General features: G+C 38.0%; 3 protein-coding genes and 1 non-coding gene across 4 annotated transcripts in view; 3 read left to right on the plus strand and 1 right to left on the minus strand.

The window, feature by feature from the left end:
* Nucleotides 1–2,250, plus strand: part of LOC105053061 (protein FAR1-RELATED SEQUENCE 5) — a 5,947-nt gene extending 3,697 nt beyond the window's left edge. Inside the window, exons 4-6 of the mRNA XM_010934079.4 lie at nt 1–1,058; nt 1,139–1,198; nt 1,475–2,250. Of these exons, the coding sequence (XP_010932381.1) occupies nt 1–1,058; nt 1,139–1,198; nt 1,475–1,537 (1,181 nt within the window). The 3' untranslated portion in view covers nt 1,538–2,250. The remainder of the gene's footprint in view (nt 1,059–1,138; nt 1,199–1,474) is intronic.
* A 1,233-nt stretch (nt 2,251–3,483) lies between these two features.
* On the plus strand, nt 3,484–9,311 carry LOC105053060 (20 kDa chaperonin, chloroplastic). Its single transcript, XM_010934076.3, has 6 exons — nt 3,484–3,640; nt 3,801–4,035; nt 6,732–6,911; nt 7,095–7,250; nt 7,451–7,528; nt 8,989–9,311. The coding sequence occupies exons 2-6, from the start codon at nt 3,847–3,849 to the stop codon at nt 9,160–9,162; spliced, it is 777 nt and encodes a 258-aa protein (XP_010932378.1). The 5' UTR covers nt 3,484–3,640; nt 3,801–3,846; the 3' UTR covers nt 9,163–9,311.
* Nucleotides 9,312–10,482: 1,171 nt separating this feature from the next.
* Nucleotides 10,483–10,556, minus strand: TRNAT-AGU (transfer RNA threonine (anticodon AGU)). Its single transcript has one exon. It is a non-coding gene; the product is annotated as a tRNA-Thr (tRNA).
* A 3,137-nt stretch (nt 10,557–13,693) lies between these two features.
* LOC105053059 (3-oxoacyl-[acyl-carrier-protein] synthase I, chloroplastic) lies at nt 13,694–22,765 on the plus strand. Its single transcript, XM_010934075.4, has 7 exons — nt 13,694–14,280; nt 19,026–19,457; nt 20,481–20,654; nt 21,305–21,418; nt 21,496–21,597; nt 22,132–22,198; nt 22,280–22,765. The coding sequence occupies exons 1-7, from the start codon at nt 13,825–13,827 to the stop codon at nt 22,345–22,347; spliced, it is 1,413 nt and encodes a 470-aa protein (XP_010932377.2). The 5' UTR covers nt 13,694–13,824; the 3' UTR covers nt 22,348–22,765.

Consider the following 22,765-nt stretch of genomic DNA (forward strand, 5'->3'; position numbering starts at 1 on the left):
AGCAAATTGTCATATTTGGTGCAGCATTGCTATATAGCGAAACCACAGAATCTTTCAAGTGGTTGCTTGAGACTTTCAAGCTTGCAATGCATGGAAAACAACCAAAGACAATTCTGACAGACAATTCTGTGGCAATAAGTAATGCCATAGCTGAGGTGTGGCCAGGCACAAGTCACCGTCTTTGCATGTGGCAATTCTATCAAAATGCTAATAAGCACCTAAATCATGTCTTCCAAGCTTCAAAAACCTTTGCAAAGGACTTCAGCAGATGTATTTATGATTATGAAGATGAGGAAGAGTTCTTATTAGAATGGAGAACAATGTTAGAGAAGTATGATCTTAGAAACAACGAGTGGCTGGCAAAGCTTTTTGAAGAAAGGGAGAAGTGGGCTTTGGTATACGGCCGGCAAATATTTTGTGGTGATATGGGAAGAACTCTACAGAATGCTAACATAAATAGTGTCCTAAAGAAATATTTAAGTCCACAACTAGATCTCTTGTCATTTTTCAAACAGTATGAAAGGGTGTTGGATGAACATAGGTATGCGGAACTGCAAGCTGATTTTAATGCGAGTCAAAGTTTCCCAAGAATTCCTCCTTCAAAGATGTTGAGGCAAGCTGCTAACTTGTATACTCCTACAGTGTTTGAAATGTTTCGGAAGGAGTTTGAGATATTCATGGATTGTATGCTATACAGCTGTGGTGAGGTTGGAACAATATCCGAGTTTAAAATAACTGTGGGTGAGAAGTCTAAAGAACATTTAGTTAGATTAGACTCATCTGATTGTTCAGTTGCTTGCAGTTGTAAAAAATTTGAGTTTATGGGGATTCAATGCGGTCATGTATTAAAAGTGCTTGATGTGAGAAACATTAAAGAGCTACCAGAACGTTATTTCTTGAGGAGGTGGAGGAGAGATGCTAAGGGTGGGACAGAAAAGGACCCTCAACAAGTTGCAAGTGATGGCGACCCAAGGTCTCCTATGACAACCTCAATGCACATGCTTTCATCTTCATATGCTCATCACCAAGGATTTCATGGCATGACTCAATTAAATCAGGTAACGCTCAGATACATGTTCAAGATAGTAGACTAGTGTTTCCTCAGTTTGATATCGATAGTATAATTATTATAATACAGGAATCTCCACTTTCTGGTTTGCATCAACAACAATTCAATGGAGGCACTCAGTTAGGTCAGGTACTACTAATATTCAGAGCACTTTTTTTTTTTTTTGTTTTTTTAACGCTTACCAGTTTTGCCGAAGATCCTTCGCTAGGATATTTTATAGCCTCACAGTCAAGGAAATCAAAACACACGGAGTTTGATCATTTTTTTTTGAATGTAGTGATTTGAAAATTATCCATATATTGCATTGTACTTGCTGCTTTGGATTCACATCAGTTCAACACATATTTCCAGTACTTCAGAATTTATTCAAGATATCGTTTTGTTATCTTTTTGAATGTTTTGCAGGGTTACTCAACCCTGGACATGCAGTCCCGTCAAATCTTTGGTAGTTCTCAGTTGAACCAGTAGAGGAACAACCATGGTCATCGGGACATCATCAATCTCAACAGTGGGTCAATGGTTATGCATGGCATGCGAGTCTTCATCTATTTTATAAACATCAAAAATATGACCCAGAAGATCAATTTGCTTCACTGTTTATTCTGCCAATAGTTGCTTATCTGAACATAATTCATATATTAGTTTGTCTGCCAAGGAGACAGTACCTTTCAATTTCCTGATGGTATGCTTTCATTTGATGTTTTGTTCTTCTCCAAGTACAGGTAGATTACTCCTACAATTCTTGTTTTTCAATGGCATAAAGCAATGGCAGGCAAGTCACATGAGGTAGGAATTTTAGATGTCTGATATTAACACACTAAGCAACTCAAGGTGCAGCTGAATGCCAGAAGTTCGGTTCTCAAAGGTGAAGACAGCGTGGAGCTTGATAGGTGCGCAAAGTATTATCGTAAGGACTCTGATTTGCTATCTCATGTGTATGTCCATCCAGTGTGGTTTATCGCATGTTCGGCAAGCTAGCTGCCATTCAGTTGCATCATGTATTAAGTACCAATGCAACTCTGTTGTAGTTTGTATGCTAAGAAGCCAGTTCTGAAAGCATATTTGATTGTCATACTGCAAGCTTATGGGATATGTTGATGAGCCTCACAAGATGGCTTGTACATAATAACCGAATTAACATCTTTATATAGGATTTTGAGAATTTGGAACACATTCTTCGATATGGATGACTATTTTCTCCAGTATTTTTTTGTCACTCATGGAGTTTTTTGATGAAATCCTTTTTTCCTGTACATGTCATCTTCCTGCAGCAAAACAAAGCTTCAAAGAGACCATGCAGATAGAATGCATGCAGGTTGGATTCATGAATCAAATATGTGGCAGCATAACTAGGCTCATGCATGAACAACGACGAACGTGCCAGCCTAGACTGTTAATGAAATCCCAGCATGCTCGACCTGAGTCCATATTTCTTTTGATGTTATTCATCAGCTGCCACCGGAGGAGCATTATTCTTGTAACCAAAAAGAGGGAGTTTTTTTAGGGTCGAAAGGGGACAGAGAGTCCACCCCTAGATATGAGAAATCCCGATATCTTGGAGCTGTCGAAGTTTGTGTCCATTTGGATCAAAACTAATATATACATTGGGTGAACTCCCCTGTGCCACTTTGCAACCGTGTTGGAGTCTCCCCAGGTTCGCTGTTTAGTAGCATGGCGATGGGAAGCAGCTGACGTAGCTGCCATGCAAGCAGCATATTGCTCAATCATAGGGACAGAAACATCCGGTAATGGCATGCACCTAGCTAATAGCAGGTGGTCGCAATCATCTCCGATTACAAAGCTAGCAGCAGCTGGTCTAAAATATGAGCATGTCTGTTAATCAAGCCAGATTTGGGATTAGATCTTGAAGGATGACTAGGATCTAGTCCGATCCAGATCTTAAATAATAGATTAAATAGGTAATCCTAGGGTTTAAGGCCAGTTCGCTGCCGCCTCTTATTCCTCCTTTGCCTTCCTGCTCTGTCCCCCTCCTCCTCCATTCTCTTCCTCTCTCTTTCTCTTCTCCTCTCTTTTCTTTCACATTTGATATTGTGTCAAATAAAGCAAATTAAAAAAGCTTGAGATCTTTTCCGAATCTCCATGTCCGAGCAAGAATTGAGCTCCAACCCAGAAAATAAGCTAGAAGGTCCGGCGAGCTGAACCCGGATCAAACTAATTTGGGCTGATCCCGACCGGAATCCAACCCAATCCGCTCCATAAACAGCTTTACAAATACAGCGTTCTGGAATCATCCAATCCTTTCGAGGGAGGAACGTCGGCGTATGGTGTCTCTCCTAAACCCTTTTCACATCTTAAAATGTTCCAATAAAATCAATTGTCATAGCATAAGATTCGACGAGTCGACGATCGGCCCTTACAAACTTTTGCATGGGAATTTGTTGGTTAAAAGGAACGTCAAGAATACCAGAACCAAACTCTCAGATAAAGGGAGACACTTTGCCGGACCCTCCGGACTTCTAGGGTTTATCTTCTTCTTCGTATTCTGCCTTTGAATCAACTGAGATAAGTTCAGATTTTGAGAAAAATTCCAGTCTGCATAGCTCTTCTAAGGTCTCATAAATCTCAAATTTCCGTGAAATTTCGAGATTTTTTGCCTTTTTTTTTTCCTCGTTTCCAATGCTCAGATTGCTTCCATTCCACCTTGTTTGTCTTTTTTTCCCTTAGAATCTGATCAAAATTTGATTTTTATCCCTTTTTTTTATGTTTTAAGGTTGTCACCTCAATTCTCCAAACATTTGTGAGTATATCCAATATCCATGGCGTCACTGCAGTTCTCTGGGCCCGGAGTGGCAGCTGTGAAGAGGGGCCTGCCTTCCTTTGATGGGCTCCGCATTTCACCCTCTACGTTTAGGGTCTCTTCCTCTGTGGGAGCTTGTGGGCTGGGGCTCGACCGGAGGTGCTTCCCGGGGCTAGTCGTCAAGGCCGCTACTGTTGTTGCTCCAAAGGTATAAGAGTAATTTGAGTCATACAATCTTACCATAGTTAATATGTTTTATTGGGATTAATGAAGACCTTAGATTTTGGGATGCTGGTTCTGTTTTCTGTGTCATTTTATTAATGATTCGTTGATAAAGTTAGATTTGTGTCTTGTTTTATATGTCGTTTGGTTTATGACTGCTTGGAGGGAGTGATCAGAATTTTGATCACTATGCTTGGGCATATCCACAATCATATTTCATGGCATTATGATGCTTCGAGTTTTCTGCACATTTTTTGACATGGGAGTTATTGATTATTAGTCACTGATTTGAATTGTCTTCTGTATTTATTTTCCTTAAAATTTGAAAGAGCTATCCCATTGTTAGTCTAGCTATTTTAGCTGTAGTTATTTCAGTCATTATTGGACCTCACCCATTTATTTAGAAAGGAAGAAAGTGTGGTAAAACATTAGTCAAAAGAATAACCTACTACTAGAAGTAAATGAATTTATAAGATTCTACGAGGTCTATGAAGAAATAATAGTGTAGTGTTTCTGCATCAGTTTGGGGTTTGTTCAGGATTAGTTCATGGTACTTAGTGATCCGAATCCAATCCATATTTGAAAAGGGTCGGACTTTTCAATGAACGTGTAATCTGGTTAATTCCAGATTAAAGCAGGTTAACCCAATGCACCTGCAGCCTTATGTGTGGCCATGTTGGAATTGCTTGCAGCTGATGCTAGTACTCAATTCTTTCACATCAGAAATGCATGTGATTTTGCTGGAATGGCTTCTTTCATGCAAGTAGATAGTTTGCTGTATGTCTTGATTGCTTATGTGAATACTTGAATTGTCATGCTGAAACTTATTATTCATAGCATGGGGCATTTATGATATTTGAATGCAGTAACTTTTGCAATTGAACGATATTGCATATAGGTTTGTGAGCCAGCTTCTGTAGGGCTCAAAAATCAAGTTCAGCTTGCTTGATTAGTAAATGAGCCGAGCTAGAGCTAGTGTTAGCTTACCTGAGTTTGGCCCTGTTATGTTTGAAATATGAATATAAGTAATAGTTTTAAAAATCACCAGTATGATTGCTTCAAAGCATATAAATATAAGTCTTCAGAGATCAAATTTCTTACCAGATCTCTTAAATGAGTAGTTTGTGAACAGCTCAAGTTTGTCTCGAAGCTAATTGAACTAGCTCGAGCACAGCTGGATTACAGAAGAATCAAGCTAGGCTTGGCTTGCTTGAGCTCAGCTTGTTTACACTGCTAATCGCATGTACATTTGACAGATGTTGCTTTAAATTTGGATGGTTGATGGAAAGTTTTATGGTGGTGTTGCTACTATATCATTAACCATTTTACTTTATCAATGCCTGGCAAACTAGATGGTGGAATGTCTGGGTTATATGTTTCTGATATTTGAATGGCTTTTGGAGAGAAAGAGAGAGAGAGAGAGAGAGCTCTAATGTTTTCCCTGTTATGGCCTTGTTTCAGTTAGCAAAAATGGGGACTGGCTAACTCATGCCTTGTTTCCCTAACTATATTCCAATATGTCAAGTGCAGGTTATGCTTTATTCAGCCTATTAGAACAATCAACTGGAACCATATAGTTTACCATCTGTTTTTTCATTGTAAACTGTGTTGATCTAAGAATCATCATGAAAACCGAAAAAAAAAAGGAGAAGAGAAAGAAATGATATGATTTTCTTATTTATTGTCTCTTGTCAGTGTCATGATATGTATGGTTTTCTTGAAAGATTTTTTTTTTTAATCGTTAATATTGTTAAAAGCTAGGAATGTTATATTGATGGAAGTATGATTTATATTACTCTTGTCAATGAATATGCCTGGTAAAGAGACATGTTTGCTTTCCTTCACCACATTACTGTCACATACCGTAGAAACGGATCTGGCCGGGTCATGCCTCCCCCTTACCTAAACCTGGTATGAAAATATCTTTTAGGGCTTTGGGCTAGATCGAAGCCTAAAAGTTTTTAAAAAGGTATGGCCTGAACCCGACCCAAGCCCAAACCTGAGTGCGGCCTGGCCGAATGGATCTGACCTGATCTAAGCCCAATCGATCCATCCGTCTCCACTTTGGCTTTCTGCAAAATGCCAGAGAGAGAGAGAGAAGAGAGGGCTAGATTGAGAAGAGATGGAGAGAGAGGGGAGACAGGAGAGAGATTGGTGGTCTGAGAGAGGAAGGGGGAACAGAGATAGGGAGATCGCACATGAGAGAGAGAGAGAGAGAGAGTAAAGTGTGGGAACATGCAGAGGTAAGAGGAGAGGGGAGGGAAACAAGCTTGGGCTTTGGCCTCTGACTGTCTGACTTGGAAATTGGTTGGGCATAATTTTCAAGCCCAAGACTGATGGGAACTTCCTCAAGCCAGTCCCATAGCCCAACCCAAATCTGGCCATGCATAACAGACCCAGAGTCATTTCCAGCGCTACTGTCACATGTTGATTTTTTATGGCTACATTAGTCCATTTACCACATAGGTAAACACGAAAATATAATTGAGACATATGTTTGCATTCATCACCATATGCCTATACCTTGACTGCTGTTCTTTATAATTTTGCAGTAGACTTCCATGGCAACTTTTGGACGATAGGGTGCACCAAGATTAAGATAGCTGAGCAAAAAAAAACACCTAAGTAAATAGCATAATATAATCGAGAAAAATGTTTGCTTTCTTCTTCATGATTTTGCAGTACACTTCCATCACACCTATAGGTGATAGAGTGCTAGTCAAGATCAAGACTTCTGAGGAAAAGACCACTGGAGGTATATTGCTTCCATCGTCTGCTCAATCAAAACCACAAGGAGGTGAAGCTGTTGCAGTTGGAGAGGGAAGAACCATTGGCAAGAAGAAAATAGAAATTGGTGTTCAGGTAATTCTGTTTCTAAGTGGCTTTCATTTTGAGACTTGGAAGTTTCTCAGAAAGAGAATGCTGAAGAGAATATTTGTGAAGATATAGATGGATTGCTAATTGCTTAGCAGATGCATCCGAAGCATTGCTTCTCAAACTTTCACATAATATATAATACTGACGTAGAATCTTTTATGGATGTAGACCGGAACCCAAGTCATATATTCCAAATATGCTGGGACAGAGTTGGAATTCAATGGATCCAACCATCTTATTCTGAAGGAAGATGACATTGTGGGTGTTCTTGATACAGATGATGTCAAAGATCTCAAGCCCCTGAATGATCGTGTTCTGATTAAGGTTCGTCTCTAGAATTCAAAAAGGTTTACAATGTGATTTTTGGTTTCACAAATGGGTTCCTTAAAATGCTTTACAATGGTGAGTATTATTACTCTTCCAAAATATGGTTTACTTGGTTGTCTTTCAAAAACTGCTTCTGATATTACGTTTTATATAGAGCAGTAGGCAAACTCTCTCTCACACATGTATATTTATCTCAGGTTGCAGAAGCTGAGGAGAAAACTGCTGGTGGCTTGCTTTTGACAGAGGCAACAAAGGAAAAGCCTTCAATTGGGACAGTGAGTTTGCTTACTCTCTTGATGTTGTTTTTATTTGATGCTCAAAGTCACAATTTAAGGTCATGTTGTCAAAAAGAGTTGCAACAAGTTATAATTTGGGTTTTGAGCTCTATTTCTAAATGCCTGTAGAAGTAGTCTTCTTTACTTACTGGATGAAATAGTAGAACTGTAGAGGCATCCCTTTCTGATGGCCAAAGACCAAAGAAATGATTTCGATATCTGTGCTTGATGTGGTATGATGAAAGACATTTGGATTTTTGGGACTAGCATTGTGCCAGTGTAAATGCTGTGCTCGATGTAACTCTCTCTCTCTCTCTCTCTCTCTCTCTCTCTCTCTATATATATATATATATATATATATATATATAGTTTATCATGTGTATAATCCAAAATGGAACAATTCTTGAGAAGGATTATGGAGTTAAATTTTTAAGACCCAGAAAGGAGATGATTCCTTAATAGTTGTATAGCCACGTAATGTTTTGAGCATTTTTTGAAAACCGACCTGAACTACTTGGTTCGGCTGTATCGAGCTGTACCGGCACCGACTGGGTCGGTTCAAGCCTGATTTTCGGCACTCAAAAATTTAAAAGAAAAAATTATTATGAATTGCCCAATTCAAGTCTGAATCGGACGATACGCAGCTGTTTCGAGCTGAACTGCTTCGTTCGGCTCATGTTAGGCTGTTTTTATGTCTGAGGCACAGTCTCGAACCGCTCGGTTCGGCTCATGTTGGGCTGTTTTTATGTCTGAGATACAGATAAGAAGTCTTTCGAGACTTATTCTTTGCATTTCTCAATCTCTCTTTCTGACTTAGCGTTGAGAGCATAGCAGAAAAATTTCAGAAAAAATACAAATTAAAGGTATGTTTCTCCTTCCTCGCTCTCTTTTCTCTTTTCCCCTCTTCTTTTTTTTTTTTAAAAAAAAAATTCGAGAAAAATGAAAAAAAAAAAAGGAGAAATCATGTCAAATCTTTTTTTTTTTTGGCATGATTTTTATGGACATCGATGGTCGATCAGATTCTGATGATCGGTATGTATTGAGTATTTTTAGATTTTTTAATTGATTTAAGTATTTTAGGATCCAATGATATCTAATTCATATATTGATTATTTAGGATGCTAAATAATATAATGTTACATTTAGATTCGTGTCATACGCGATTAAAGATATATCAGAATGATACGAACATTAATTAATATCACTAAATATTAATTTGGGCTTCAAAATATTCAATAATCGGTGTGCTGGTTTGGCCGGCATGCTTATCGTACTGTGTCGATACAGTACCGATCCAACCGGTGATTGGTATGGCCACCGGTATCGCTTTTCAGAACCTTGATTTCGAGTGAATGGTAATCTCACATGCCTGTAAAAGATAAATCTAGTTGCCATCACCTATTCAGCTTAAAATTGTAGGAACTTACTCCGTTTCCTGGCTTTGTAATATCTGAAAACAGGTGATTGCAGTAGGCCCTGGTCCATTGGATGAAGAAGGCAATAGAAAGCCATTGACCATCACCCCAGGGAGCACCGTTCTGTACTCCAAGTATGCTGGTAATGAATTTAAGAGTGCTGATGGCTCTGATTACATTGTTTTGAGGGCATCTGATGTTATGGCTGTTCTCTCATGAGCTTGTCATTATCTAATCATAAGAGGCACAAGGTTTTGGGTGAGTCAAACAGTAAGATCCTGTTGCATTATGTGTGATGTGCTTCATGTTATTTTGTAGTCAGATTTGCAAGCTGTTCAGTGTTATTAAAAGAAACATTTTGAGCAAAATGGTTGCCAATCGAAACTCCATTATTAGAATGTGCTTGGAATATAAATCAGACTAAAATGAATTAGGTCATGAGAGAGAAGGTAAAGACTAAGGCATTTCATCTGGATATGAGCAAAATCACCATCCAAACTCATGCTGGATTTCTGTTGCTGACGGTATCCTAAAACTTTGGACGCAGCTCACAAATTCCTTGAAGTCAGATGAGAATTTAGAGAGATTTACGAGATCTACGTAAATCAGTTTCCATTTGTGGATCTTTGAGTTGTTCCAAACATGCTGTGAAGATCATGTCAGAGCTCATCATACCCATTGTCCCACGGGTCCATGCTATTGAACCTTTGGATTTGAAACAAGACAAAAACAGACGGAATGGGTTGATATGCATGAGGAATAACAAAACTAGAAAGAATTATCAGCAACTACAGGCATATGCGCAAAAGGATGATTGCTCTTTTTTTTAGGACATCAACTATTGGGTCGCATACTTTACATAGATTTTAAAATATTTTAATTTTTTTTTTATCTATCTTTATATATCTTAAAATAGGTATTATACAATTCAATGATTGATATTATGGAAGAAAGGATGAAAGAACCAAGCAAAACCTTATTTAAGTTGCCTTTTTGTTGGTCGTGTTTTACTCAGTGTGACATGCTGCATGCTATACTCTTAAGAGTGAGAGGCAGGGTCATGGTGAAAGTTAGCCGAATATCTCCTATTCGGAGGTGAAGGTGATTGATGCATATTTCTGATATTTTGTAATTGATATTTTTTTGTATATTTAATTGTAATTGTATGTACATTAGAATATGTAGTATTTGGTCAAGTAATGATCATTAGTGATTAATTAGAAATAATTTTTTTGTGCACCGTTTACGATGATTGACTCACGCACAAGATCGGATAGTAGTGTAGAAAAAAAAATTATTTTTATCCAACCTCAGTGTGAGTCAATTATCATGTTCGCACATCGCACAAAAAATTTTTCTAATTAGAATGTAGTATCAGATAGATTGTGGTAATCCCATCAGTGGATAAAATGGTTGGCAATTATTTTACCGGGGGTGTGTAACAGCATTTAAAAAATCAGTATTTGTGTGTGTAAACAGTACTTTCATGTGTAACAGCATTTAATTTTATTTGATTTAAATTTATTTGAAAAAAAATAATGCTTTCGTTGAGAGTCGAACTCAAGACCTCCCGCTTACTAAACGGGTGCTCTAACCAACTGAGCTACGAAAGCTTTGGAGAGGCTGCAAAGATATAATAACTTGTATCAAAGGAACCACTCATCACACCGTGCCCACAGCATTAGTGCAATGGATGAGCATATATGCCTTTTGTAACAACAACATAATGAATGAAGCAACAATGACAATGCCACGAATCAAATTATAACACCATAAGATGAAAATCTGTTTCTCACCAATAGTGTTGAATTTTTATCAATATCAAATCCAAATGCCATTTGGCATTTGGGAGGCTCCATTTCACATGACTGTCTCTTCTAATTGATAAATGTGATTTTGGAGAAATTACATATGGTACTTTTGAATATGTGAGTTGGGTTAGGGTTTGCTCTCAACTCAATTCCAACCGTCTTACTAAAGAAGCATGGATACAAATACATGACACAGATGCATATAATATGGACACACTAATATAATAAAGCCTATAAAGTATGGTAGGATATGATAGTCAATAATTATATCTACTTTTCTATACATATGAAAATTAGCATCCGTAAAGCATGGTTTATATTATCAAAGTAGCACAATTTATAGTTCATACAATATCATCAATTTTCACAATCATTACTGTCACCATTTAAATTCATAAATTACAATTAATATTTTATACAAAATCTAAAAATCAAAAATTTCAAAATTAGTTATTCATCTTTTATAAGTCAAACGTTTATAAAAAGAAAGAAATAGACTGAAAGAAAGCAAAGTCTTTCTTTTCATTATTATTGGATATATTCAAAGTTTCTTCTTTTATTTTGAAAATTGAATATACTTATCTTGATTTTGGAGAAATAGGATAGCAAAGAGCTTGGGCAAGATCATTATAAGGTCATGATATCACCAAAATCCAACACTGGTGACTTTATTAACCCAGCCATTTGGTATCTTTACAAATCGGGATATTTAAAACAAGTAACCAGCAAATTTTCTGAAAATACTAGACAAATATTGATGTCTAAATAATATGAATATAATGTGCAGGAAAACTTATTTTCCTATATACCGGCTAGACACACCAATACTTGCTGCATAATTACAATCATAAATGTTAACTGTAACAAGTATTGTGCATGATATACATTATTCAAATATAATGTCAGATCACCACTAGAATATAATACCTTTATTTCACGCTGAAAATGTCAAAAGCCACAATAAGAGTGAGAAGGCGGCATTTGAGGATCACCCAAGAAACTTAAAAGGTCAATCATACTAGACTCGTTGTGTACTTATCTACTAGCACTGATGTTTTCCTTTTTTTTTTTTTTTTTTTGTAAGATAGCACTGATGGTTTAAAAGTAATGGATTTCAACCATTAAGATAAGACCTGAATAAATCGTTCATCCGAGTAGGTGAACACTGTCCAAACAATTTGGATATACGAGATAGTAATAAATGATTTTGAAATTCTCCTACTCTTCTTCTATTATACCTAATCTAACAGGAGCATAAGATTATAAAGCTAGCAGCTTTTATATAATCGATGTTTTTTTTCTTTTTCTTTTCTTTTCTTTTTTTTTTTTTATTGAGTTGGTTGCTCGATAGAGTTGTTGAATAGATCAACCAATTACTCGGTCACAATAAGATTCCGAAGCTGCTGCTTTAGTTCCACTAATAACCTCCGTACCATAAAATTGGTGTGCTCCACCATATAGGTTGCAACCCCGTCGGTTGCATTGTTGGCTTTCTTGCAAATATGGCTGACTAGGCAGGAGTTGCAACTGGCTATGAGTCTCTAAATATCAGTCAACAGGGGAAGGTGGACATTCTGATTCCCCATCCCAATAGTAATCTATGATATCACTATCTCATAATCCTTCTCTAGGATTAGGTTTTCCATTTGTAAATTAGTGATAGCATGAACTAATTCCTCTTATATATCACACAACTCAGCAAAAGATACAATTGTGTCAACAGTGAGGATCCATCCATTGTAGTCAGAACCAATCTAGAGTTACGGATAACAAAGTCTCTTCATATTGCCGTCGAAAGGTATTTAGTTAAGGAGATTTACGGTTTAAAATTGGAATAAGAATGGATGACTCTCATTCTAACCATTTGATTGAGAGGAGTCTCATTTCGATTTCGATTTTGATTTAGAAGTGGAATAGAAAAGATCTAATTTATCTAAAATTCAATCTTCATTCTCCTCTAAAAATTCAAATTTTCATTCTGAATCTGATTATTATTTCGGTCATGAATCAAATATTTCGAAAAATTTAATCATTTCGATTCTAATTTCAATTTATTGTGATTTTTATTTTGATTTTAATTTTGATCGTGAATTAAATATTTTTTAAAATTAATCTTAAAAAAGTTGGGAGTCCAAGATTATCAAGGGAAGTGGGTCACGTGAGTCTCGGGATGGTAGGATTTCAATCCAAAGTCTGTAATCCATAAGTTTTTGTTTTTCTGTTTGGCGCTTGGTGGGGGAGGGGGGTTCAATAAGAAATCAACAATATTTTGGTGTGTGGACATGGTATTTTAATTTTTTCATAGGGGGAAGGGAATAATTTTCAATTTTTTAGCTTGTACGGCTAACTGTAACCGGAACCGCCGCGGTCCGGTTCACATCACAACGTACTTGACACAATAACACATCAACTTTCAGCATTAGATGTATCCTTCCGGGCATGCCCTGGAAAACCATCAGGTCCATAATCTCGGATAAAGCCATCAGCTACAACCAGCAGAAGGCGAACCACGTATAATTACACACGCATGTTCCTTTTAAACGGACACGCGTCACTTCACTAACAACAATCCATCACCCACTGCTATTCTAGCACGAAACACCAGATCCCAGCCCCCCAACATAAATCCATAACGGCGATTGCACACTTTATATGAAATACGTGTCTATTTCAAAATTGGCAATTCTTTGCTGTTTCCTGTTCTAATCAACTCACCCACTACCTCGCTAATTGTAGATCAGCTCCCTGTCATAGAACAGCAAAACAGTCTTAGACCTTAAAAATGCTTGTATCTCACTAGGGACCCACTTCAGTCTAACACGCGTCGCAGCAGTGATCAAAACGTGCCCTTGTATCATCCTTTCATACCGAACATCGGATCCCATCCTGGATTCATTGAACGAGCCTCTAAATCTGGTAACCTCCATCCTCGTTCGTATCGCCCCGCCGCTCTCCGAGCTCGGCTCTGTATTTTTTTAATTTCTTTTGCACAAACATCCCTCCCCACTCCGATTATTATTTTCCCGGCCCTCGCCCCCCTTCTCGCCTTCTCCCCGCCCCCTCGACGACCATGCAGACCCTCCGCCTCCCCTCCATGGACGGCCTCCACCTCTGCCCCTCGCCACCGCCGGCCGCCGCCCCCTCCCGGCGCGGCCTCCTTCTCCGTCGATCCGACTGGCGGCCCGCCGTCCGCGCCTCCGTCGCGGTGGCGCCCCGGAGGGAGACGGATCCGAAGAAGCGGGTTGTGATAACGGGGATGGGGCTGGTGTCGGTGTTTGGGAACGACGTGGATGTTTATTACGAGAAGCTGCTTGAAGGGGAGAGCGGGATCGGGCTGATCGACCGGTTCGATGCCTCCAAGTTCCCGACGAAGTTCGCTGGCCAGATCAGGGGTTTTTCGTCGGAGGGATACATCGACGGGAAGAACGACCGGCGGCTCGACGACTGCCTCAGGTACTGCCTTGTCAGTGGCAAGAAGGCACTGGAGAGCGCCAGACTTGGCGTTGGGAGCAAGGATCTCAGCAAGGTATCACTCCCGTTATGCTTGATTGCAGTCTTATTTTTGTTGGAATCAACCAATGATTCGTTCAGGAAGTGGTCTTGGGATCGGAAAATTTGAATCTTTTTGGTTAACTCTGAAGATTTTATGCACATTTTCTTGTCTTTCTATTCTAATGCGATCAATGTTTAACTGCATCCCGCAACATGAAAGCTGGTCAATGAGCTGGAGTTTATTTGCATGCTCTGATATATGTTTTTCTGTGATCTGATGAGATTGAATCTGCGTAACTTTGGTACTTTCATGTTTTTAATTGTTATTTGTTTGTGAAATCTGCTCGACTTGCACTAGTCAGTTCGTCTTTATTTGTGTCGCAGATAGTTTCGGAGGTAAAGGAACGTAAATTAATTGGGAAAATAGCCAACTGATGCAGCATTATGCCTATTTCTTGTGCTTTGATGAGATTTAGTTATAGTGCTATAAAAGAGAAAAGACCATTTTCTGGGGTTTATCAGAGTAACAAAGGTTACAATTATTTTGTTTGTGGACTGTCAAATTGAATAAATACATTGAAGTTCTTTTGGGATCATAGGAGAATGGTTTGTTGTGTGTAATGCAGTTATATAGGGGATGTGTTAAGTAATGGGTGGTGTCGGATGGAAACATGCTTCAGTTCTTGGTTGCTAGGACCTCTTTTCCGAGGGGGGGGGGGGGGGGGGGGGGGCGCGGGGCGCGCAAAAAAGAATCTTTGGGACTGAGGATCACTTTGAAGATTGTGATTGGAAAGGGGATAACACAATATGGGATGAGTCCAAAGGCCAGATGAGTTCTAAATTCAAGAGGGAGAAAACACTGGGAGGAGGAGGTTGATGCAGCATTATGCCTATTTCTTGTGCTTTGATGAGATTTAGTTATAGTGCTATAAAAGAGAAAAGACCATTTTCTGGGGTTTATCAGAGTAACAAAGGTTACAATTATTTTGCTTGTGGACTGTCAAATTGAATAAATACATTGAAGTTCTTTTGGGATCATAGGAGAATGGTTTGTTGTGTGTAATGCAGTTATATAGGGGATGTGTTAAGTAATGGGTGGTGTTGGATGGAAACAATGGAAACATGCTTCAGTTCTTGGTTGCTAGGACCTCTTTTCCGGGGGGGGGGGGGGGGCAAAAGAATCTTTGGGACTGAGGATCACTTTGAAGATTGTGATTGGAAAGGGGATAACACAATATGGGATGAGTCCATGGAGGATCACTTTGAAGATTGTGATTGGAAAGGGGATAACACAATATGGGATGAGTCCATGGAGGAGTCCAAAGGCCGGATGAGTTCTAAATTCAAGAGGGTGAAAACACTGGGAGGAGGAGGTGCGAGAATCATGTAAGAGATTGTGACCAAGGGCAAAGAAAACATAATAAAAGCAATATCTAAGAAGAGTCTGGCTACATGAGGGTGCTCAGCTACAGACCAAAAATCTTCTTGCAAAGAGCTTCTCTCATCATAATAGTAGAGATTGATTGAATATAATGGGGTTTAGTAGCATATGCTGTATATTGGAGTATGCAATTATGTTACATGACTGATTTATCATCTCCTTCAGTTGCTCGATATATTCCCAACGAGCTATAAAACTTGGATATTGTATTGTGAATATAGTTGTACTACTAGTTTGGAAGATTGCAGCAAAATGCCTTGATTGGCATGTAAAAAAGAGTTAGCACAGCTTTTTTGTTTGGAAAGATGAAGGCATTGAAGGGCAATAATTTGGCACCAAATGTATTGGAGAGATTGTGGTAATCTTGTGTGTCCTAAAGCAGCAAGAACCAAAATTGTTGTTAGTCTATTGCAAGCAAGGATGCAGAGATGGACTAATTCCATGAATCCACCAATGACATGATAGATCAAATAAAATTACTAGATGTTCCTAAAAGAAATCTTCATCTTCTTGCAAAATTGATCTGATGGTTATTAATTGCAATTGCTTCTGTAGCAAATGCAGTGATTTAATTTACTTGTAATCCATTGATCCTCATTTGGATGCAGCAATATAAGCTATATGGTTCCTTGTTGGTTCTCCAAGAAGAGAAGTTTTATTTATGCAAATTCACTCACAAGCAGATACACGCTTAGGAATTGTCTATAGGAAGATCAGCAGGTATTCCACATATAGGGCAGATTGGAACTCTGAAATTGCACAACAGCAGAGGTTGCCTAACTAATTATTGGAGCTGAATATTGTGCTGTGGTGCATTATACATGGAAAATGTTTGAGTTGAAAAATCATTTGAGCATGACCAGTGTGACCAGTGTCCAAGGCGAGTTGTCTATACAGGTACACAGCAAAATATAAGTTACTGCACTTGTCCTCGAATGTGGTCCAGTGCTTCACGAGAGGATTATACATAATAAAGTGGTTGCCACTTTGTTCTTATGAGGGCTAAGAATGAAGAGTAATACACATGTATTAGTTTTAGAATCAAGACGCATACTTCATGACGGTTCATGAATGCCCCACTGATTTCCTTTCAAGGTTCTTTAACATCTAAACACAAGCTATATGGTAAGGGTTTAGAAAATTGAGGACTTGTCCTATTTATTGCTGATGTGCCCTCAGATCAGGCTTGGTTAACCTTCCATGGAACATTTTTGCATTTTTCATTACACTCATTATTTTGCCTGCCCATCAATAGGACTTTGCTGTGTTTATTTATCTGCTTAAATAGGAGGCTTATGACATCTATTTGATAACTGCCATCAATGAACCTTATTCCCCCATATACAAGATTATCTTATGTGTGAAAGTTTCCAGTCCAAAATTTTTGCATGATTTCTTCTAATTAATTTCCAATCCATCTCAACTACTTGAGCAATTGCTATCGGTAGGCTGATCTGCTTTTTCCATAATATAGTCAATGTGTTGTAATGAGTCTGACTACTTCCAGACTATGCTAGTCCCATCCTGTAATGCCTTGTTCAAGTTATGTCAAATGCCAAGAAATATTCTCTGAGGCACGTCATTTTTTGAATGCCCAAATTGATTTGCCCATGACGTCCCCCATTATAATTTCCAAACAGGACCATCATCTTTGCTGTTGAGTGTGCTATTGCTATTTATTTCTACCATCCCGTTCTTGCTAATTTCCATTGAAGTAAGACTAGATACTGCTCGTTGTTCTCTCCTCTCTAAGTAGTGGATAACAATTTCCATGCTCACATTAATTTGCACTTAGTAAGCTCTCTTTAGCTGCTGTATATGCTGTCATTGAGTCAAAGGTATCAGGTGCCATAATATAATGAAGCCATGTATCATGTCGTTGGAATGGAACTTAGTAATCCTTCTTTCCATAAGTTTCAAGCTAGTTTCTGATTGGAGCATATTGCTCACCTTAAACAACTATATTACTTCTGGTTGGTGCTCTGTGGGACACCAGATCATAATTTTTTGCTATTTTATTTATCCTTTGAAACTTCAGTTAATAAAAACATCTTGCTGAAGCACATGTTTATACATGACCTAAGCATTGGTTGCTGATTGCAAAAATTCTTTGTTCTCATTATAAAATCAATCTAGTTATGTATCTATTACCAGATCATGTCAAGATATTTTATAAAGAGAATCCATTTTTCCCTTTGTTATTCTTTAAAATCTTCTGTCTCTGGTTATTTGAAATAACCATCGGGAACTTAGTTTAAATAAAAGAAATGTCAGATAAATGCTGAAATGCAATATGAACATGTAAAATGCTGTTAGCATGATAGAGTCCATCAGAGAGTGTTATCTCCATCCAGATCTATATAGCATCTTAGCTCTGATTTGGCAGCTTTTTATTGGCATTTTTTGGTTTTACTGATTGACATGCTAGGGTGCTAACTTGCTTGTGGATTTTTTGAATTTTCTACTCTGATCAGTAGGTAAACTTGTTAAATATATTTAGAGGAAAGCTTCATCTGCAGGCAAATCTCTAAATTTATGCCAAGAGTTGAAGATGACATGCTAAATGAATGCTTGCACTATTGTGAGAAATGTCTGAGTGGCCAACTGTTAACCTGCAACAGGGAAGATGAAATCTTATATTAAATGCTTTATGTCTCACATACATATGCAAAAAGTGAAAGGATGTTTATTACAAGTTACCAGATTATAAACAAGGAAAAGAAGCAAAACAACTGCAAATAGCAATTGTAATCAGCCATAAGACTGTAAAATGGCAAACACCCTCACCAAAGTGCATAAACAAGAACACAAAACAAGGTTCAGTCCAGGTCATGAAGTTGTGCACCAATATGGTAAGAACACAAAAAACAAGAAGCCATGCCTAATTTGCAGTACCCTCTTAAGCAGTGTGTCTTTAACTTTCCAGTGATCATGAAAATATCCCATCTAAACCAGCAATCCCAGGCATAAGTGACCAAGTCATTGTAGAGACAGTGAAGCTAATATGTCATCCAAATTGTTACAAAGAAAGTGACCAAACAACACTCAACAATCAACATGTAAGCAAGCTAAAGGATTCCTCATCCGCCACATATTTCACGATGGATAAGTTATAAGAAGGTGCTTCCATCATTTATAATGTGGTCAAAATCATCTAAAAAAGAATCTGATATATCTGTATCTGTTACACAGTGTTAATGCTATTGCTTATATATCATTTTGTAAACATTTTCGTCAATTTATCTCATGACATGCTGATGCTTTTATTATTTTTCTCACCTAATATTTTCCATAGTAATATTTTTACATAATTTCTGATCATAATATTCTGCTAGCAGATTGACAAGGTGCGAGCTGGTGTACTTGTGGGGACGGGCATGGGTGGCCTCACAGTGTTTTCTGATGGTGTCCAGGCTCTTATAGAGAAAGGCTACAGGAAAATAACTCCATTTTTTATTCCTTATGCCATAACAAACACGGGCTCTGCCTTGCTGGCAATGGATATTGGCTTCATGGGTGCAAATTATTCAATTTCAACTGCCTGTGCTACTTCGAATTATTGTTTCTATGCTGCTGCCAACCATATTCGTCGCGGTGAAGCTGATGTAATGATTGCTGGTGGTACTGAAGCTGCAATTATTCCAATCGGGGTTGGGGGTTTTGTGGCCTGTAGGGCTTTGTCACAGAGAAATGATGATCCCAAAACTGCATCTAGGCCATGGGACAGAGAGCGGGATGGCTTTGTTATGGGAGAAGGTGCTGGAGTGTTGGTATGCATGATTGAACCTTTGGCTTTTCATCGTCTTCTCAGATACGTACAAAAAATCCATGGTTCTCTCTTTAGTATGTGGTTAGTTTTAGCACAACACACATGGATATTTGTTAGCAAATTATTCAGAGAATGAGATGAATAATTTTCCTTTTTGTTGCACTTGCGTGAGAAGCTATTGTTTTAGCGCCATTGTATCGTTCTGTACTTCTGTTTAAAAATGCCAGCTAGCATTCCCACTTTCATCTACTCTCAGGACTGGTACTGAGACTATATAGTGATGGCTGGTAAGCTGTGACTCTTTGTAATATGTGTTTAGCTTTGCCTATGTCGCCCTAACCTTCATTTTCCCATGTTTTGGATTAGATGACTGGTTTAGTAATCATTAGTTAATGTTAAAATTTAGATGCTAGTGCATCAGAGCAGGGGTCAAATGGATAATATTATAGAGGTTTGACATCCTTTGGTTAAGACACAGAAGTCTGTAATGTATGATCCATTTCTGAATAAATACTATTTCAATTTATGTAAATACACAAAGACTGCATATATTGGGATGACATTATAGTTTACAGAAGGCTACAGGCCATTAGACCAATTTTTTCTAACACAACATTCAGAACTCTCCTGAAATTCTATAAGGACTATCAACCAAATGCCTTCCATAAGAGAGATAAATCAACCATCATATATCCTTCCGTTGGGAAGGGATATAAGAGAGAGCTTGGCAGCAACGGCATGAGTAAGCCTTTGTTTTTTTTTTTTTTTTAATGAAATTCTATTGAGTAATCATCTTCTTAAAATAGTCAACACATGTACCTATCTTTGTAAAGTTATATGATTTTTTTTAAGTTATTGATATTATATTGGACCCTACCATTATAAGTTTCAGACCTTGCTATGTTGACATCGCGCATATCAAGTGCCCATGCTACACTTTGTCTAAGTGAACACAGTTGCTTTGTATGATCTCTTGTTTATTGTTCTGCTATGGTACCTTATGTTATATACTGGTCCCCAAAAGGTCATGGAGAGTCTGGAACATGCAATGAAACGTGATGCACCTATTATTGCTGAGTATTTGGGAGGTGCTGTTAACTGCGATGCTTATCATATGACGGATCCTAGAGCTGATGGGCTTGGCGTTTCATCTTGTATTGAAAAGAGCCTTGAAGATGCTGGAGTTGCACCAGAAGAGGTTAGTTGATTTTCTGTTTGGTTAATTTAATTGTTAGATGAACCATCTTTAGCTTCCTACTTTGGTCTTTTTTATAGAATCTCGTACGGTTCATCTGTAATCAGTATTTATATTTATATTGTTAATTCATTGGACGAGAATTTATCCATAGTTTTTGTCCATCTTAGTATCAATAGTGGACATTTCTGTTGCAAGGACAAAAAATATTACTCCATAGAGTTATTATTTGTTTATCATTTTTTTTCTTGGATAAGTTTGTCTGGAATCCTATCTGTTGTGATACACGGTTCTTTTCTGCTTTTCATTTCAAAAGGAGTGGTGGTATTGTCCGATATTTGGTCTACTATCACTAACTTTAACCATGTGGACTCCATAATTAAATTTGAATATGTAAAGCATCTCCTATAAAACCTTCTTTCTAGCAGAACTCCGCTAATATGACTAGCAATCCTTAGTAATACAAGGATTCAGGATGATGATGCACAAATTGTCCCCCCTCAAAAAAATCTGTAGTGGTACAATGATACTTAAGTTCCCATTACAATGTGAGGAGTCTGCTGCCTCTTAAGAACTATTTAGACAATTATAGTCAAAATACTGAAGTACCTCTGAATTTCTATGCCCATGACCGGATGATGTCTTGCTTCCAGGTTAACTATATAAATGCCCATGCAACTTCCACACTTGCTGGTGACCTAGCAGAGGTGAATGCTGTTAAACAGGTTTTCAAGAACCCGTCAGAAATCAAGATGAATGCAACCAAGGTTAAGTCACTTTTCAATATTCCAAGTTTTACAATGATTTTTTGTTCATGCTTCTCTAATGCATTTCCTGTCTGCAGTCTATGATAGGGCACTGCCTCGGTGCAGCTGGGGGTTTAGAAGCCATTGCAACGGTGAAAGCCATGACTACTGGGTGGCTGCATCCAACCATAAACCAATTTGTAAGTATAAAGTTGCTTCAATGAAACACTATAAAAAGGAGTTTTACGTCAGGCAAGTGATGTGAGATGTTCTGTGTACATATCAATTGCAATTCCTTATGGGCAAAGCTGTCTTGATTTTCTTGCAGTGTAAGATGAGAACTGATTTATGTCTCAGTTAATATTTGTTTATTTGTTTCTTGTAAAATGCATAGTATTCAGTGATAGATAACTATAACCAAGACAAACATATAAAACAAATAAAAGGAAAAATAGTATCAAATGGTCATCATTAGCACATTGCAAGCTGTATACATGTTCATATGTGCATGTGCTCAAAGATAAATGGATGTTCGGAAGAGATGAACACATGATATCAAATTGAATGGGCCTAAGGGTTAAAATCATTTATTCAATTGCCTTTATGAATAGACAGTAATATGTGGCAGATACGGAAGCAAATGAAATCCATCCTTGTAACCAGAGCATATTGTAGTTTTAAGAGTAGTTATCAACATCTCTGATCATCTTCTTGCTTCTGTGCCTTAACCACAGAATCCAGAGCCTGCAGTTGAATTCGATACAGTGGCAAATAAAAAGCAGCAACATGAAGTGAATGTTGGTGAGTTGTAATAGCCTCTCTCTCTCTCTCTCTCTCTCTCTCTCTCTCTCTCTCTCTCTAACCATAAACTTTGCCATGCAGCCATTTCTAATTCATTTGGATTTGGAGGACACAACTCGGTGGTGGTGTTTGCACCTTTTAAGCCATGATCCATCATAGTTTGCCTTTTCCATTTGGTGACGTTGTTTGCTTTTTCCATCATAGCTAGAGAAATCTTTCACATTTATGGGGGGAAAGAAGTTAGTTGTGGCAACAGGAATTATTCTTTCTAGTGAAGCAAGTTCGACAACAATAGCTTTTACTATTGAGGGAAGGAGTACCACTAGGTGGCTTAACTCAAGGCGCTTTGGTCACTTCAGGAAGAGGAGCAGTCGTCCTTGCGGCCCCCCTGCGATTGCGTTCTGATAGTATTGTATGTTTAGCATTTCATGCATTATCGGTTAAACGTTGCTAGGTTTTCCCAACCCCTTGTTTTATTCACAAACTTTCCATGATCGATTACATATACTTTCCCATTTGTATTCCTGGATTTGCGTCATAAGTTTTAATTGTTGGAGTTATTCTTTA

This window comes from Elaeis guineensis, chromosome 10, assembly GCF_000442705.2.
Source record: "Elaeis guineensis isolate ETL-2024a chromosome 10, EG11, whole genome shotgun sequence".
Classification (NCBI taxonomy): domain Eukaryota; kingdom Viridiplantae; phylum Streptophyta; class Magnoliopsida; order Arecales; family Arecaceae; genus Elaeis; species Elaeis guineensis.